General features: G+C 39.2%; 1 protein-coding gene across 5 annotated transcripts in view; it reads right to left on the bottom strand.

Annotated features, from left to right (window-relative positions):
* Positions 1–18,251, bottom strand: part of HMGA2 (high mobility group AT-hook 2) — a 141,122-nt gene that overhangs the window by 94,539 nt on the left and 28,332 nt on the right. The window contains exon 4 of one of the 5 annotated variants that reach the window (XM_021922569.2): positions 10,563–12,288. The exons of the other annotated variants lie outside the window; for them this stretch is intronic. Within the exon in view, the coding sequence (XP_021778261.2) occupies positions 12,154–12,288 (135 nt within the window). The 3' untranslated portion in view covers positions 10,563–12,153. Of the gene's footprint in view, positions 1–10,562; positions 12,289–18,251 lie in introns of those variants that run through there. 5 annotated transcript variants of the gene reach the window in all.

The raw sequence follows: 18,251 nt of genomic DNA, 5'->3' as shown, positions 1-18,251 counted from the left end.
TGATGCATTGGTCATTAGACTATGGCTTCTGACTGAGCCTACGTTTTTTCCAAATCATGTCGGATTTGACCTGTCATTCTCTTGCTTAGAAATCTTTAATAGCTTCCCATTTCCTGCAACATCCAATCTCTTTACGCATGTATGCACGGCCCTCGTGACCTGCTACCACTAAGCGTTTAGGTTCACTGTCCACATTCACTCCCTCACTCATGGTATGTCTCTAATGTACACTATCCAATCCAAACTAGCTGCCCTTACTAAATACACCCTACATTTCCCTGCCTCCATTGATTTACTCCTACTTTTCACATGACATGAAAGGCCCTGTCACAGGAAAGTCCTCTTCCAGCTGTTTTGTTTGTTTTGTTTTTAGATGGAGTCTCCCCCTGCCCAGGCTGGAGTGCAGTGGCACCATCTCGGCTCAATGAAACCTCCACCTCATGGGTTCAAGCAATTTTCCTGCCTCAGCCTCCGAGTGGCTGGGATTACAGGAATGTGCCACCACACCCGGCTAATTTTTGTATTTTTAGCAGAGAAGGGCTTTTGCCATGGTGGCCAGGCTGGTCTCAAACTCCTGACCTAATGTGATCTGCCCACCTCCCAAAGTGCTGGGATTACAGGTGTGAGCCACCACGCCTGCCCCCAGCTGTTCTATTAGAATCCTATTCATTCTTTAGGGCTCAGCTGAAGTGTCATTCAACTCCTTTGTAAAGCCTTCCTTATTTTACCTAGTTGGAATAAAGGCTTCGCATATTGTTTTTTACTATTTACATTTCGGCAAAAATATTTCTGAAACCACTACCTTACGTGGCTCTTGTAAGGATTAAATAATAAATCAAGACAACGTGCTCAGCGTAACACCTGACACATAGTCGAAGTTCAAAAATAAATAGAAGTTGTATGGATATGCATATCTACCCCTAGACTGTAAGGTCTTAAAGCTAAGGACCATATTATATTTACTTATACACACACCTGTAACAGTGACCTGTATATACATGTGTTGTGTTCAACAAATGTTTATTGAATATAGCTGGAATATTGTACACCACTTTTTTTTTTGTTTTTTGTTTTTTTCAAATCGTGACCAATACTTTAATCTTAAAGCTAAGTGTGAGAAGGGCTGAAAAACTGTTAAGATTTTTTATAACCTTTCTAACTGGGTTGGCCATATGGAGCAGAAAATCATGGACTTTGGAGTCTGACAGACCTGGGTTCAAAATTCAGTTTTATTACTTTCTAGCTTGTGTATCTGTGCAAGTTACTTTAATTTTCGGAGACTTGTTTTCTTCATTTATACAACTGTCAATAAAATGTGTTTTTAAAGGTGTATTTTGAGGTTTCTAGAACAGTGCTGGGCTTGGTAGGCATTTAATAAGTACTGGCTAAGGATATTAAACAGGACTGTGTTTAAATGCCCCCATTCATATTACCTACATGGTGAAACATTGTCAAAATGGTGTACATCAGAAAAAAATGTGAATTGTATTTTTTGACCATTCTTTCTTAAATACATAAGGAGAGCTGTTGTCTCTAGCCCATTTTGTGGGAAAGAGTCAGTGCAATGGAGGGTGGTTCACTATGATCCCTCAGAACTGACTCCACTGACAGCACCCTCTTTGACTTTTCCCTGCTAACTTCAGCAGGTAGCAAGAGGGGAGTGTGGGCTATGGTGTCAGATTACTTGAGGCTCCATCAACCACCCAGATGGAATTTTAGGAGCTATGGTAATTCCTATCTGCTGGGTAGGGTTCCTGAAATACAACCATGGTGTTTCATTTCCTAGTTGTTGCTGTCATCTTTCTGAGTTGCTCTGTGATCCACCATATTCCTTCTCTAATCTTGCTTTGATTTACGAATGTACATGATGATGGTGATGGTAATATCCTATTTTAAATGATACATACTCGAACTAACTTGGCCCAGAGAACCCTACCAAAAAAAAAAAAAAAGAAAGAAAGAAAGAAAAGGGAATGAATGAGTCAGATCCTTAGAAGACAGTTCCTAGAGTCATTCTAGCTAATCTTTTCATCAGCTGAGTGTTTTGCAAAGGGGTTTCTGCCTCATTGATCAAGAAAATGTAGTGGCTTACCAATGCCAACCTCTTAAAGCATTAAGTAGAGGCACTCAGCGGTAACCTACTAGACTCACTTGTATGCAATGCATTGGCAGTTTGGGACAGCATTAATGTTTATAATGTGACCTTGTCTACATTTGGGGTTTGGCATAAATTATTACTTTACTTCTCAACTCGAAATTTGATGATTCCCTTATTTTGTCAAAAATAACCAATAAATACCACTAATCACCTAGTCGACAACTTATTAAAATTTATGCTAACAGTTCCTATAGATTCTAGTGAGAGTTTAAATGAAAGAGTTAGGTAGAAACAGGCAAGACTGATATCACCTGTATTTTTCTGCTATATCATGATTCCATAAGCCATCCCTAAAGACGCACTGAATTGGATAAGAACCATGGAGAAAATGGTGATTATGTACACAGTACCTATAAAAAGAAACTCTTGCTTCAAATTTCCTCCATATTCAACGTAGGTGGTGCTTTGGGCCCAAATAAGGTCCCTTTCCTGTTTCACAAGCAGACACAGCAAAGCCTGGAGAGTAATCTGACTCCTCCCTGATCGTAGTGGACTACATCTGGGATGACATTTAGTTTTCCTTCTCTGTGGGCTCTGTAAAATCACCTACTGCTCAGAGAAGCTCTCTGACATGTTCTGAACTCTAAGAACAAATGAAAGCGGCATTTTGGAAAAAAAAAAAAAAATGAAGCCAGACCAAAGAAGTCAGAAACATGATACTCTAAGATCAGGCACTTATCTGCACTGCAAATGAAAAAAGTTTCAGACGCAAAGAATTAACAATTTAACCACTAGTTTTCCCCTGAGACGTTACTGTCACAAGAGATCCTTACATTTCCGGTGGCATTCAGCAGATTCTCCTCTTTAGGGAGGCCAACGGCAGAAAGTTACTGAATATTTGCTCCCTCTCAGATGCAGAAAGATTATTTTCTAAGCAATGTTGGAGAGAAAAAGAGCTCAAAAGGAGGGTGAACATCAGAAGAAAAAAGGGACAGATCTACAAGGTGCTTGTGACATGTTTCCACTTTGTGCTATGGGCAGTGGCAGAGTGGAAGATAAACCTTTAATCAACTTAGCAACATGGTGCCCATGTCCAGGTATTCAACTGCTTAGTAAATACTGTTACAGAGTGCCCAACAAGGAACGTGGGTCTTCAGGGAATGTGTAAGAAAGAGAAGGCACGTTCTTACCCTCGAGATGCTTCTAGTCCTGTTCAGATGACAAGCTTTATGTATTAATAACGTTAATTCAGATCTTTTCCTCACTTCCTTCAAAACTCCATCCAAAGTTCTTCTCCTGCAGGCAGCCTTACGGCTCTGACTAATAGCTCATGCCTCAACTCTGTGTCCCCACAAGACTCATATCCTCCACTTTTACACAACTTGAACTTGGCAGAAGTGTTCTTCAGTTGATTCATGTGTGCTCAGTCCAACTGATTTGTCAGCATCATGAGGATACGATTTTGGTCTTCTTGTTCCTTTATGTCTTTTCACAGTAATTAGTTCTGTAGCTTAAACATAATAAACACTCATTAAGGGAAAACTGGCCAGCCAATTCTGACTCCTCCTGCTCAGATAACACTCCAAGTGTGCTGGTTCCTGGCTCTCCCACTAACAGATTAAGTTCCTAGAAGTTCCCCTTCCTGAGAAGGCCTCCGGATTTTCATGCTGCCTTTGTATCCAAAAGCAAAGATGCTCTCAACAGAGCAAAAAGTTAGAAAAGAACTCAATGTCTCAGTGGGCTAGATTTCTGCTCATTACAAAAACAGGACAAGCGCTGTTTCTATGTGGCTTGTGCCATTAGCTACATTCAGGGATACCAGTTAACAAAAATGGCAGGCTCTCAATTTAGAGTGTCAATTTCTTTGTCATTATGTGAGCTAGTGATTTAACTCCTTGCTAAGTTATCTCATGCATCTCTTGCCACTTCTTTCCTCACACACTCTCCTCTTTCTTCTCTACTTTGTTCTTCTGCAGTGTTTAGAAACTAGAAAATCAGAACTGATTTCTGCCCCCTCACTCTCTCAATCTCTCTCTCTACTAGTGTCAAGATGGGAAGGCACATGTTCCCATCTTGATAGCAGCAGAAAGAAAAACGGCAGCAGAAGGAAAACAGCAGCAGAAAGAAAAATTAGACTCAGATGGGTTGAGAGGGCAATGGCAAGCAATCTTGGTACATGTCAGCTGCATCTCAGCTAAGTGCTAGTGATTTTTTTTTAAGTTAGCACTGCTGAAAAGAAGAATGACTGTTCACATTAATAATTGCCTTCTTAAATTTGTAATGATGAGAAGCGGGCTAAGGTAGAAGAGGTAATGTTTATTTCACTTTGAAGCTTATAGGTAGTCACACGAGTATCACAAAAAGAACAGATACAATGAATCATCTTGCCTTTTACATGACTGTTACGACACCTGCAACATCTCTCTTGAATGTTCCGCTTAGTCACACTCATAACCGAGGGGAAAAAGAAGACAAAGGTGAATGCTCAGTTAGCCCCTAACCCTCTCATTCTATCTGCTGTTAATGTTGCCCACAGGACTACCAGCTGCAAGGCTATCCATGACCTCCTCCGTCAAGTCCACCCAGACTCTCTGATCTAAAGCAGCCTTGCCCACTCCAATACTCTCCATTACATTAACTTGGTTCACTTTTCTTCTTCGCTCTTATCATGTCTTGAAATCATCATCTCTATTTTTTTAATAACTATGCCACCATTTGTAATCCCTCTCTAGAATGTAAGAGCCACAAGACTAGAGACCTTAGGCTTTTCCCCAGTGTCTCTCCAAATATCTAGCACAGTGCCTAGCATTAGCAGAGTGGGATAAATGTTTGCTGCGTGAGTGAACAGATGTTTCCTTAGGAGTCAATCTCAATTTCCATTTATCCTCAACATTTGTAAATTTTCTCTCTAATATAGAGGTCCACCCTCCTTAGACACAAAAGAATTATAGTTATACACTTGCTATGATTCCCAGAGTTCACAAATTTTGATGCTTCATCATTTTAGCCAGTAACTATAGCTTGAATATTAGTGAAAAATAGATGGGGATACAGACTCTTAGAATGTGTGCCTTCCCATCTTGACACTGGAGAAAGGAGAAACGTTATTCTAGTGCATTCTGCTTCACATTCCAGTTCAAATTTCAAAACCTTAAAAAGCCTGAAGACTAACTTAGGTTTCAATTTAATATAATTATTTTAGAACAACAGTTATAATATTTTTACTGTACATACATTCAATTATTACTAAGTACTTTCATTTCTATCTGTAAAAGTATAGTATAAAAAGTTCACCCTCATGAAATCAGACACAAATACAATTGACCCTGGAACAATGCAGGGGTTGGTGCACTGACTCCCTGTGAAGTCAGAAATCCAACAAAAATCCACGCAAAACTTTTGACTCCACAAAACTTAACTACTAATAGCCTACTGTTGACTGCAAGCCTTACTGATAACACAGTCGATTAACAAATATTTTGTATGTTATATTATTATATACTGCATTCTTACAAACTACATGTAAACTACAAAGAAGAAAATAAGAAGAGAAAATTTGTTCACTATTCATTAAGTGGAAATGGATCATCTTTATCTTCTTCATGTTGAGTAGGCTGAGGATGAGGAGGGGTTGGTCTTGCTGTTTCAGGGGTAACAGAGGCAGAAAAGGGAGAAGAGGTGGAAGAGGCAGGAGAGGCAGGAGCACTCGGTGTAACTTTTATTGAAAGAAATCTGCATATAAGTGGACCCGTCCAGCTCAAACCTGTATTGTTCAAGGGTCAAGTGTGCACTAATATGAAAAAGAGATGAAGTGAAAAAAATGGATCAAAATATTTCTAATCATAGTTAAATAATCTAAAAAATATAGGCCACTGACAATTTTATGCTTCTGTTCAACGGCACTGCACATACAATCCATAAGAAAAGCTACTATGTGTGTTAAATGGAAACACTATAAAATCACTTTAGTGAGTGTGTCCTAAGAGGATTATGTGAACATTACAATATTAATGTTAATGAATTTAAACCTTTTTTCCCTAGTATGTTAAATATTTCCCTGTATTACAAAAACTGTGAGCATTCATAACAAAGCTGGTGTTCTCTGCCAAATGCAAGGTGAACGTGTGCTACCTACAAAATAGTCAACAGTGGAGTGAGTAACATAACAGGGGATTTCAAGGAGATGCAAGACAACACTATTATTTTCCTAATGCTCATAATTCTGTTTCTGGCTATGTAATTTTGTCTTTATAACACTACTCAATTAAATTTATGTTTGGGCCAAAAATTATCATCTTGGCTGCCATGTAGCACTCTTCAAATCTCTTAAAATCACTTGCTTAAGTTTGCTTTTGCTGAAAAGCACTTACCCACCTCTCTGGGGTGTTTTTTTATGAATTAGGAATCCTGGAGCCCTCAGAGTCTAAGCATGGTTGGCAGGTTGGAAGCAAATAAGCATGATGGAAATGGGCCCTACTTAGTTACTATGGATACCTCAGATATAAAGGATTCCTATTTGTAGTGCTCATCAACAACTACTAGCACAAAATCCCTCATGCTGCTTGGACCTAAATACGGTCATAAATGTTTACTGCACATACATAATATTCATGAAACCATTCTAAGATTGCAGAGCCATAGTGTGGGAAATGATATTTCTTTCCTTTGGTGGATTTTCATATCCCGTTTTCCATCTGGAGAAGTGAAGATATTGTTTTGCAATTAGCTTTACAGAACAGAGCATTTTTGTTGGACTACTAAAATCGCTTAGCCAAAGTTGGGCATAAATGCAATCCCTGCGCCAAGCCAAATTACCTGGAAACATCACACCCTTCGAAAGGTTTGAATATCTCATGCTTTGGGGTTAGGGTTGCAACTTCTGTAGTCTGAAGACAATGTTCCCTAGTCAGTCAGAGAGACTGAGCTGGGCACAGGATTTAGTATTCCTAACCTCCAAGATCCTGTCCATGGGAAAACCATTCAGGCCTTTTCTTGTAAATGAATTCCAAATTACAATTTAGTTTCTCATCATCTGGTCCATGCAAAGGATATTGTGACTTTTTTTCTTTGAAATCTAATGATCCCTGAAGACAAGGCAGTCAGTGTAAACACACCAGGGATACTGTACTCTTCTTTACAGATGTTCACCTCATACTGCAGAAAAGAAGGTGCAGCCAATTCTGGAACCAGGACTTGCACTTGTGCCCTGTTTTGGCTTAACAGCTTTAGTTTGAGGCCAAGGCAGTCAGTTTAAACACACCCGGGACATTGCACTCTTCTTTACAGATGTTCACCTTGTACTGCAGAAGGGAAGGTACAGCCAACTTCTGAAGCCAGGACTTGCACTTGTGCCCTATTTTGGCTTAACAGTTTTAGCAAACCAACAGAAATGCTCCATTCTGTAAGGCTAATTGCATAACAATTAACTTTTCCAGAGGGAAAATGGGGTGTCACTAGATATGAGTTAATGATCTGGCCCCAAAAGAATTCCAGTTTCATTCCCCAGCTCTCCTTAAGTGCTGATAGGGTCGTCAGGATTTAGGGTTCACTGCTGTTGTTGGCTATCCCAATGGTAAGCTCAGTCTAGTGAGCTAATAGATATGAAACAGCCATGTCAATTACCATGAACCGAGCATGGGTGGAGCAGAGCAAAGGAAGCATGCATAAGTTCTTGTGGACGGTGGGTCAGCTGGAGAAGGATGTAGTAAAGACCACTGTTCCACACATCGCTGTTGGCAGTTGACAACATATATTATTTCCTTTGTGTGCAGTGGTCCCCATATTCCCTTTCTTCTCCACTTTCTATATCACGTTTCATTTTTCACATTCTCTTGGGATCTTTATCCACAGCCATGGCTTCAGCTACTGCAACTCGTGGCTCCATCAAGCTCAGCTCCCTCTCCTAAATTTCACACATACTAAGTACATGAGTGTTTCATCTCTATCTTGAATTCTAAATCCACTCTTCCTCTTCTTGAGTTGCATGGTCATCCACCAAGTGACCCACGCTTCTAGTCCAGGTCTAACCCTTGACATTTAACACTCTTTTAATTTTTGGAGTATAAGAGATTTCTAACAACTGGCTTTCATTTTGTATACCCAAGCAGATTAATTGTTCTAAAGTAGTATTTTAAATGTACTTTCAAAAATATTTAGTTTTTCCTCAATTACTGTGTAATATAAACATGTAGAATTATAAGACATGTAGGCTTATTTGCAGAAAATTGATAATGCTATAATAAAAGCAAACTGTAGTAGTGGTAGTGGTACTGACTGTGGAACACAGACACAGAGAGAATCCCATTTTCTGTTGTTTGATGTTGTGTAGTGTGTGTGTGTGTGTGTGTGTGTGTGTGTGGTGCGTTTTGGTAAATTTGTTACAACATTTGAAAAAAGGTAAATATATCCAATGCTTATTATTTTGTTAACTCTCTTAAAAATCTGAAGTCATACTGTTCACTTAGAAACATGTTGCACAAAAATGGATTCTTTTTTCAAAAATATGTTGGTATATTAAATGTTAAAGTACATCTGTAAAGCCAGTTCATAGAGAAAAAAATTTAAGTATAATCTATATTTATTTAGTCAATTTACTCTTAAAATTTTATCAGTTTGTTTTCCATGGAACTACAAGGTACTTAAATTAAATATATATAGTATCTAGGTTGTTTTTACCAATTAGGATAAATCAATATTACCTAAAACGAGATGAAACTACCAATCCAATGTTTTGAAAAAGAAAAGTAATTTATTTTCTGAGCTCAGTATTCCATAGTGATCCACATACACAAAACGATGATTAAACAATAAGAAATATTTTTATGTACAGGTTTTGTCACATGAAACTCTGTTTTATCTATCCAATACAATAGCATGTATTGTTTCTTTTAATTATCTTTTTTTTTTTTTTTTCTTTTGAGACCGAGTCTCGCTCTGTCACCAGGCTGGAGTGCAGTGGAATGATCTGGGCTCACTGCAACCTCCGCCTCCCGGGTTCAAACGATTCTCCTGCCTCAGCCTCCCAAGTAGCTGGGACCACAGGTGTGTGCCACCATGCCCAGCTCGTTTTTTGTATTTTTAGTAGAGACAGAGTTTCCCCATGTTGGCCAGGATGGTCTTGAACTCCAGACCTCATGATCCGCCCGCCTCGGCCTCCCAAAGTGCTGGGATTACAGGTGTAAGCCACCGTGCCTGGCCTTAATTATCTTTTTAAAAATCAATCATAGACACATTTTTTAAAAAATTTCCAAGAAAATGCCCCAAAGTAGACACATCTCTTTCCAGTTCTGCAGAAGAGTGTGCCATGAAATCAAACACCATGTGTGGCAGCTTCAGCTTAGACTATGTCCCTGAACCAGGCCTAGTAAGATATTCTACATTTTGTTATCTTTGAGGATATTTTCCAACATCTGCTTGTACATCTACTTTCTATTTTGTAATCTTGTTGAACAGTAGCAGTGCTAATGTCACTTATATTTATGTCTCTAAGTACTGAATCCAAAAGATTAGCAGCAGCAGTAATTCCTCAGGGTACAGTAATTAATGACATAATACTGTGGACATACTTTTTTGAAAAAACAGTAACTTCCAATTACGCAGTTTAAAGAAATCATTTTGTGGTTATGACCTGAGTAGCCTAGCCATGTATTTTTTGTTCTTCATTTAACAAATATTGTATTAAGCAGTTACTGTATACTACAGTCCTAGGTTTTGAAGAAAATACAAAACTGTTCTCAAGGAATTTACAAAACTGGTAAATATAACTGTTCAAAAATTACCAGTACAAGAGAAAATAGAGAATGCTATAATAAAAGCAAGGCATTCATACAGACAGTCCCCGACCTATGATGGCCTGACTGGAATTTTTTGGCTTTACGATGGTGTGAAAGTGATACACGTTCAGTAGAAATTGTACTTCAAATACCCATACAACCATTCTGGTTTTCACTTTCAGTACAGTATTCAGTAAGTTACATGAGATATTCCATACTTTCTTATAAAACAGGCTTTGTGTAAGATGACTGTAGGCCAATGTAAGTGTTCCAAGCATATTTAATGTAAATACGCTCAGACTGTAGGCAGTGTAAGTGTTCTGAGCATATTTAAGGTAGCCTAGGCAAAGCTAGGATGTTCAGTAGGTGAGATGTCTTAAATGCATTCTCTTCTCTTCTCTTCTCTTCTCTTCTCTTCTCTTCTTTTCTCTCTTCTCTTTTCTTTTCTTTCCTGACAGAGTCTTGCTCTGTTGCCCAGGCTAGGATGTGCAGTGGCACAGTCATGGCTCACTGAAGCCTAGACATGCCAGGCTCAAGCAATTTTCCCACCTTAGCCTCCCGAGTAGCTGGGACTATAGGTGCGTGCCACCACACACCTGGCTAATTTTATATATATATAAAAAAATTTTATATATATATATATATATATATATATATATATATATATTTTTTTTTTTTTAGAGATGGGGTGTTAGTATATTGCCCAGGCTGGTCTCAAACTCCTGGGCTCAAGCAATCCTTCCAGCTCAACCTCCCAAAATGCCGGGGCTACAAGAGTAAGCCACTGCATACGGCCTAAATGCATTTTTGACTGACGATATTTTCGACTTCCAATGAGTATATCGGGCCATAACCCCATGGCAAGTTGAGAAGCATCTGCAATGTCTGTTCACCCTCCTCCACGGATGAGACAGCCCAAATCTGACTAGGGCAGTAAGGAGCTAATTCATAAAAGGGTGCCGTCTAAACTGGACTTTGAAGATTAAAGAAGATTTTAAGCAGTTGAAAATGGGAGAAGGAAATTGCAGGTAAAAGTGAAGATTAGAAAGTGTTTGTCCTGTTCATGGAATAGAATGTTTACTCTGAGCTATTTCCATATTGGAAATAGAGTTTTCTGCTACATGTATATAAGAAAAATGGTAAAATAAGAGCCACATAATTGTATTTATGGGACCTGAAATATTTATAAATTATTTAATCACAAACCAAGACCCAGTTAGCAGTTTCTGAGCAGAGCAACGACACGCTGGAGTAATGACAGAGGAAGAACAATCTGGAAGTGGCCTCAGAACACATGTGTAACAAGAGCAGGAGAGGGACAAAGTGTGCATTTGAAAACAGGCAGACTGTAGGTAGAGTGATCATACAACTTACTCTCCAAATTAGGCCACTTTGGGGAGTGAAAGGGGTGCTATTGATAGTTACACTACTTGGAGGCTATAAGTGAATTTGGTAGTGAAAGGAAAGTAGTGGGACAGGAACCTGATGACCTAGCAGGACAGGACATCTTAGGTTGATTCCTATTTCTTCCAGCGCAGAACTGTGTCTTGTAATTGTTTCAGTCCCTTACCAAGTCTGGCTTATAGCCAGTGCTCGATAAACATGGAGTCACCAACTGATGACAGATAAACACGATCCCCAGGCGTCATGCCTGGGAGATGCTGTCTACGTTTCTCCAAAAGGTCAAGGGCGGCAATATCCCAGAACTGTCAAGATTTTCCCTTTTATGACTTTTAAGAATGTTTCTTCAAAAACCTTGTTAGCAATCTACATAAAAATAACGCAACAGGCCAGTTGATTAGAATAAAAAGTAGAAACACTGTACAAGAAGTGCTGGCTTTTAAAAAGAATGAGAAAGCACAGTGAGCAAGACTTTGACTCTTTGGCTTTATTTTTAGGAGGTTTTTTGTGGTTTTATGTTAAAGTATTCACCATTATTGCAATATTTAATATACATTTTTAAAAACCCCTGGAATGTCGAATAACTAGGCTGTGCATAACTCTCTCATGAATTCAATATGTAAAGGTATAAATATAAGGTGCCCGTTAAACAAATGACAGAGAAAAATCAAAGAAGCACAGCACAATTGTTAGAGTGGTTTTTTTTTTTATTTTTCATTTCTTGCAATGTTTCATTCTAAAAGAAAAATTATCACAGGATTGAAAAACAAACTTTTTTTCCCTTTAGATCATACATAAAACCTGACTATTATTTAAAGCTGATAACAGAAATTGGTGTTTCCAAAGATGTCACTGAATACAATACTTTTAGGAATTGCTAAATCAAATTTTCCCTTTCTCTCTTTCTTTCTCTCTCTCTTTCTTTTCCTTTCTTTCTTTTCTTTCTTTCTTTCTTTCTTTCTTTCTTTCTTTCTTTCTTTCTTTTCTTTTGTAAATGAGAAAGGTAGGTAGAGAGAACTGTAAAATCAGTCACAAAACATATGGAATACTGAGGGATGATTCAAACAATCTGACTTACTCTTGTATGTATACACATTCATTTTCTCAAATTAGTACATACCATTGGAAACTGCATCAACCCATAAAAATAACTCATACACCTATTATGTTTTTCCATTTTAAGCTTATAATAGCAATAACGACCTCAGCAAAAGACATTTCCTTAGAATTAATGGCTGGCTGGGAGGCAGAGCCAAGGGCCACTGGTTCCTCCCAGCTGGTCATTAATCCTCAGGAAATGCCTGCACCTCCATCATTATTGCTAAAGCACCATTATAGAAAATTCTCACAGTTCCAATATATGGAAATTTGAGGCTATTTTGCAAGCCCATGATATTCATGTGAGTTAATAGGCCACCACTGAGCACAGAGGACGTAATTATCAAAACGACAGAAGGGAAGAAGGGAAAATATTGTTCTCGTAGGTCTGTAAGATTATAGGAAATGAGGAATAGCCTTATGGGAAGAGGTATATTTGAAACTAGAAGACATTAATTTAAAGGGAGATTTGGAATCACATATACAAAAGTCAATAAAAGATACAGCAATCCATTCCCATGACTTCGTTTAAAACTATATTTTTAAGGTACAAATAAAGGTTATTTGGAAATTTCCTCCCAAATTGATAAACTAATATTAAAGAGAATGCAGTCAGGAAGACTATTTATACACACAAATTATTATATTCAACCAGTGAAGTTTGGGGGAATGAATACATTTGACAGTGCTGAATGAGAATGGGATTTCTTTCTTTTAAATTTTGGTTTAAAAGTTGAATACACACCATTAAATATTATAGAGCAAACATTTTATTCTAGACCTTATTACTGCTAAAACAAACAAAACCCCTAAAGTTCTGTCTTTTTGTCTTAGCTAGAGGCTTAGCACATCAAACAAGCATTAATAAAACTGAAGGCCAAAATGATAACAAATACAGTGCTGGTGCTCTGTGAAACAGTTTAAGTTCTCTGCAAAAGCTTTTGCTAGCTTCCAGCCTAAATTGAAAATAAAAATTAGGTGCTTTCAGGTCTATTCATTCCTTCCTTAAAATAAACTAAACCCAACAAATGTCTTCAAAAGAGGGAATTAATCCAAAAATCACACCAAAAACAGTCTATAAATCTTTTCAATGTGTTATTGTAACAAACTACAAATGCTGGATATGATGCTTTACACTTAATGAAATTCACTGCAGTTTCTCGTTATGCATTACACATACCAGCCTGGTTCTAACAGGTTTAAAGTTAAAAAGAACTCCTATAGGTTGAATTGTGTCCCCTAAGAAGATATAGTGAAGCCCTAACCCACCTTGTCTCTATGAATGTGACCTTATTTGGAAATAAGGTCTTGGCAGGTATAATCAAGGTAAGATGAAGTCAGTGGGGTGGGCCCTAATCAAATATGGCTGGTGTCCTTATAAGAGGAAAAGAGACACAGACACACGGGAACTGCTGTTACCACCATGTGGCGACGGAGGCAGAGAATGGAGCAATGCATCTAAAAGCCAAGGAGTATCAAGGATTACCAACAGCACCAGAAGTGAAGGGAAAGAGATGGAACAGATTCTTCCCTAGAGCCTTCAGGGAGAGCACGGCCCTGCCAACACCATGATGTCAGACTTCCAGTTTCCAGACTGTGAAAGAGCAAATTTCTGTTGTGGTAAAGCACCCAAGTTTATGGCACTTTGTTATGGCAGCACTGAAGAAACTAGCACAGGATCTGAAGGAAGAGATTCATCAGAACTGGGGTCAACATTCCCAATGGAAATCCAAGGAAGATCAGGTGAGGCAAGAGGAAGTGGCTCGCTACAGGGAAAAGCAGACTAGAAGTCAGGAAACCTGGCTCTTGCCAGAGCTAACAAGGTTGCATGGCCTTGAGCTGGACACAATTGCTCTGGGTTTTCATTTTGTTACCTGTGGAATATAAGAGGATTTAACTATATAACCTCTAGACCAAGTCTAGGTTTATAGTTGGGAAGACCAAGGACCACACAGACCAACAATTTAATACTTCCAGAGTCACTGTTCTGGCATTGCTTGGACCTCAGGGACAGAAAGCAGGACACAGGAAACAGAACTGCAGTCTTCCATTTGCCTCGAGCCATGCCTACCGCAGTAGTGTGGTCACATTTATTTTGGTTGAGTAAGGCCCAAAGGAGTTTGCTATGGAAGCAACAGCAGCATGTGCTGATATTCTGTAATTATTTTCTTTCAAATATAACTTTTTCTGCACTTCCAAGATTGTCAAAAATGTTTACAGCTGATTCAAAAGCATGATTTTGTTTAAATAAGGTAATCGTTACCACCAAAAATAAAGAGTATCACTTGTAATTCGTAGAAATTTGAAGTGCCAATATTCAAAAAGCATTAGTCCAAAAAAAAAAAGAAAAAGAAAAAATAGTTATTTGTATGCCACAGCATAGCTGGGATTTAGGATCCCATAGGCCTTTGGGTCCAAATATGCTAAATGTATTCTCTAAAAGAATCTCATAATGATCACATTGATGGTATTGTTCACTCTTCAGTTATTATGATCAATCGATATCATCATCATCATCATCATCATCTGTGTTCTGGTTACCTCAGATTCTAGGAGTGACTAGTGGAATGCAATAGACCTTGGCCATTCTCAAATGTTAATATTCACCGCTTGAGCTGTTTGCAAATCCATTTTTTTCTCAGACTAGAGTGCAGGCCTGAGACATTTAGCCTGAAGGGGCAACTTGACCATCTGCCTAGTGTTTGCATCTTAGCACAGCTTTGCTCTGTGTGTGTGTGTGTGTGTGTGTGTGTGTGAGAGAGAGAGAGAGAGAGAGAGAGAGAGAAAGAGAGAGAGAGACATGGTTGTAATATGAAATTTTTATTTGGGGAACCTAAATGTTACAGTGGCATTCTCAAATATGGCTCTTCCTAAATGTGTCAAGATGACATGGTTCTACTATAATTGTTCTAGAGACTTGGGCAAATAGCCAAAGTACAATTAACAGGACAGTTTCCTCAGTGACTGTCTGCCCGCATGGACATTTAAAATCTATGTGAAACAAGGAATTTCCAGGGGATAAATGTATTCATCCACAACTTCAGGACGATACAGGCATGTGTTTCAATATATACCAAAGGGCAAGCCGGTACTCAAACAGGCCTGTTGTATGTGCCCTCAGGAAAAGCAGGTGTGTTACACTCCCAGGCCAATCCTTTCTTTCTTTCCTGGCCTCTGAAATTGGCAGAACTCTGAATGCAGTACAGAAGCGTAAGTTACTTCAGGCAAGCAGTTAGCTGTGTGCCAAGCCCACCTATGATTTTGCCAGGGCCAGCCAGACCTTTATAATGAGGGAATGTGAAAGAGTAACTGCACAGCCAAAGACAGGAATCATGGACCAGAATTCCTCTCCCCACATTCCTACAGTCATGCAAAGTTCTTGTGTATTTAGAGAAGACATATTTAGTGTATGTCACCATGGGATGTGCCACAAACTCCTGAGCAACTGACCGTCTTAAAAGATAATACTGGACACTTTGGGAGGCCAAGACGGGCGGATCACGAGGTCAGGAGATCGAGACCACCCTGACTAACACGGTGAAACCTCGTCTCTACTAAAAAATACAAAAAAAACTACCTGGGCGAGGTGGCGGGCACCTGTAGTCCCAGTTACTCGGGAGGCTGAGGCAGGAGAATGGTGTAAACCTGGGAGGCGGAGCTTGCAGTGAGCTGAGATCCAGCCACTGCATTCCAGCCTGAGTGACAGAGGCGGGACAGGTCTCAAAAAAAAAAAAAAAAAAAAAAAAGATAATACTGGAGTGGGGAGGGAGAGCATCAGGAAGAATAGCTAGTGCATGCTGGGCTTAATACCTAGGTGATGGGTTGATAGGTGCAGCAAACCACCATGGCACACATTTACCTATGTAACAAACCTGCACATCCTGCACATGTGCCCCGGAACTTAAAAAATAATAATACCTCTGGCAGTGAATACATGAACCTACATGTGATAAAGTTGTATATAACCTGATGCTCACATGTACACACACACGAATAAGTACATGAGAAACTGGGGAAATCTAATTGCAATGAATGGATTGTATGAATGTCAACATCCTAATTGAGATCTTGTTCTACAGTTTTACAAAATGCCAGCGTTTGGGGAAAACTGGGCAAAGTGCACAAGGCCTTTCTCTGAAAGAAAAGGGGGCTGATTTTTCTCTCTACCAGAGAAAGGGCACGAAAGAAAGTTTTATGTAAAGAATTTTTTTATTTTTAAAAACATAAATGTGTAAGGCTATCAAAATGTTCCCTTCTATCTTGATGTTTCTCTTATCTAGAAATCTACAGAAAATGTGGAGGGCCTTCCTGCTGACCTTTTTGTAAAAGGAACAGAAGATGTCAATAAGATAACAAACAACGTAGTCAGAACACAGGATATCTCAAAATGTGTACCTCCATCAGCCACTTTTCATGACGAACACTTCGAAATGTCCCAGTATTACACATAGTTCAAAAATTCTGCAATGAGTTAAAACTCATTAATCCTGTAAGAGTTCTTATTATGATTCATGAGCATGGGAAGCCTTGTTGTAAATACAGTGCGATCATCTCTCCTACATTAACTACAGTGTCTGGAACTGCGTTCCCACACATCTGCCTCAGGTTTTACTATGGACTTTAATTAGGGAAGCTAATGCTTTGGTGGCATTCTCAAATTTGGATATTCCTATTTGAGATCCAGAGAGAGACGGGAAAAGCAACTGAATTTATTGAGCACTCACGATGCGCCAAGCACTGTGCATTGAGCTGCCTAGACCAGGAAGGGTGGGACCCATGTACGGCGAGGATGCAGGCTCATGCCCCAGACATGACATCACATTACCACTCTGCCCGCTCAGAATCACTGACTGAGGAGGCCAAAAACGATTAAGCCATTCAATGGCTAAGGTCACAGACAGCCATGGAGAAAAGGGCCTCGGGAAAACAGCATCTACAAATCCCATATGGATCACTGCGGCTGATTTTATTGGAATACTGAAACACGTAAAGTAATCTGCAGGGATATTTAACCACATTCCACTCTAGACTACTCAAACTTATGTACTTTCAGCCCCATAATTAAACATGAAACAAAACTGAATTGAGGCAAGGAAACCAAAAGATTAATACAGTACAAATATGGGGGGAAGTTTCTTGCTTCTATAAACTTGAACAGTATATTCAGTAGATTTAAAATATTAAGCCAGTATCACATGTAAATATTCATTTAAGCATTACCATGTTCACACTACTTTCTTTTCTCCCCAGTTTCAGTGCTCTTAGACCGTCCTCATGGTTCACCTTTCACACCTAGGGCAATCAATTATCCAACTGGTCTTCTCCAGTGCCACACTCCCAGTTCCCAACACGTCAGTCCGCAACCTTCCCCCTTAGACACAGCCACTGCAGACATGGCCATTGTCCTCTCCTGCCTGGGATCACTGTAACCTTCCAGGTCACTTCCACGCCAAGCAATCCTCAATGTCCCAAAGTTTCCTTCTCATTTAGACATGTTTTGTCCACGATGTTCCGTTGGAACTTGGCAATGAATGTCTTAGGAGACGAATTCTAAAATCCTCCTCTTCAAAGTCTACTGCTGGAGAGATCTCTTTTGCTCATCTCTCTCTCCTGGACACTTCACCTGTTTATTACCACTTAGATCATCTGGCTCTCTCTTAACCTCACCCAACCCTGCTTATTTATTCACTACTTCTGCACACGAACCCAGTACCTTTCATGTTGAAATTCTTTTGACATGTCTCTGTGATACATCTGAAAGTTGTCAGTTTTAGCCTTTCAATCACAAGAGCAGATGGAAATGGTAAAAGAGTAAATGCCTCATAAACCACCAGATAGGACAAGGGAAAAGCTGAAGATAGCAAGCTAAGTGTTAGAAGTTA

This window comes from Papio anubis, chromosome 9, assembly GCF_008728515.1.
Source record: "Papio anubis isolate 15944 chromosome 9, Panubis1.0, whole genome shotgun sequence".
Classification (NCBI taxonomy): Eukaryota; Metazoa; Chordata; class Mammalia; order Primates; family Cercopithecidae; genus Papio; species Papio anubis.
Note: the sequence above shows the minus strand (reverse complement) of the source record. Positions and strands in the feature narration are given on the sequence as shown.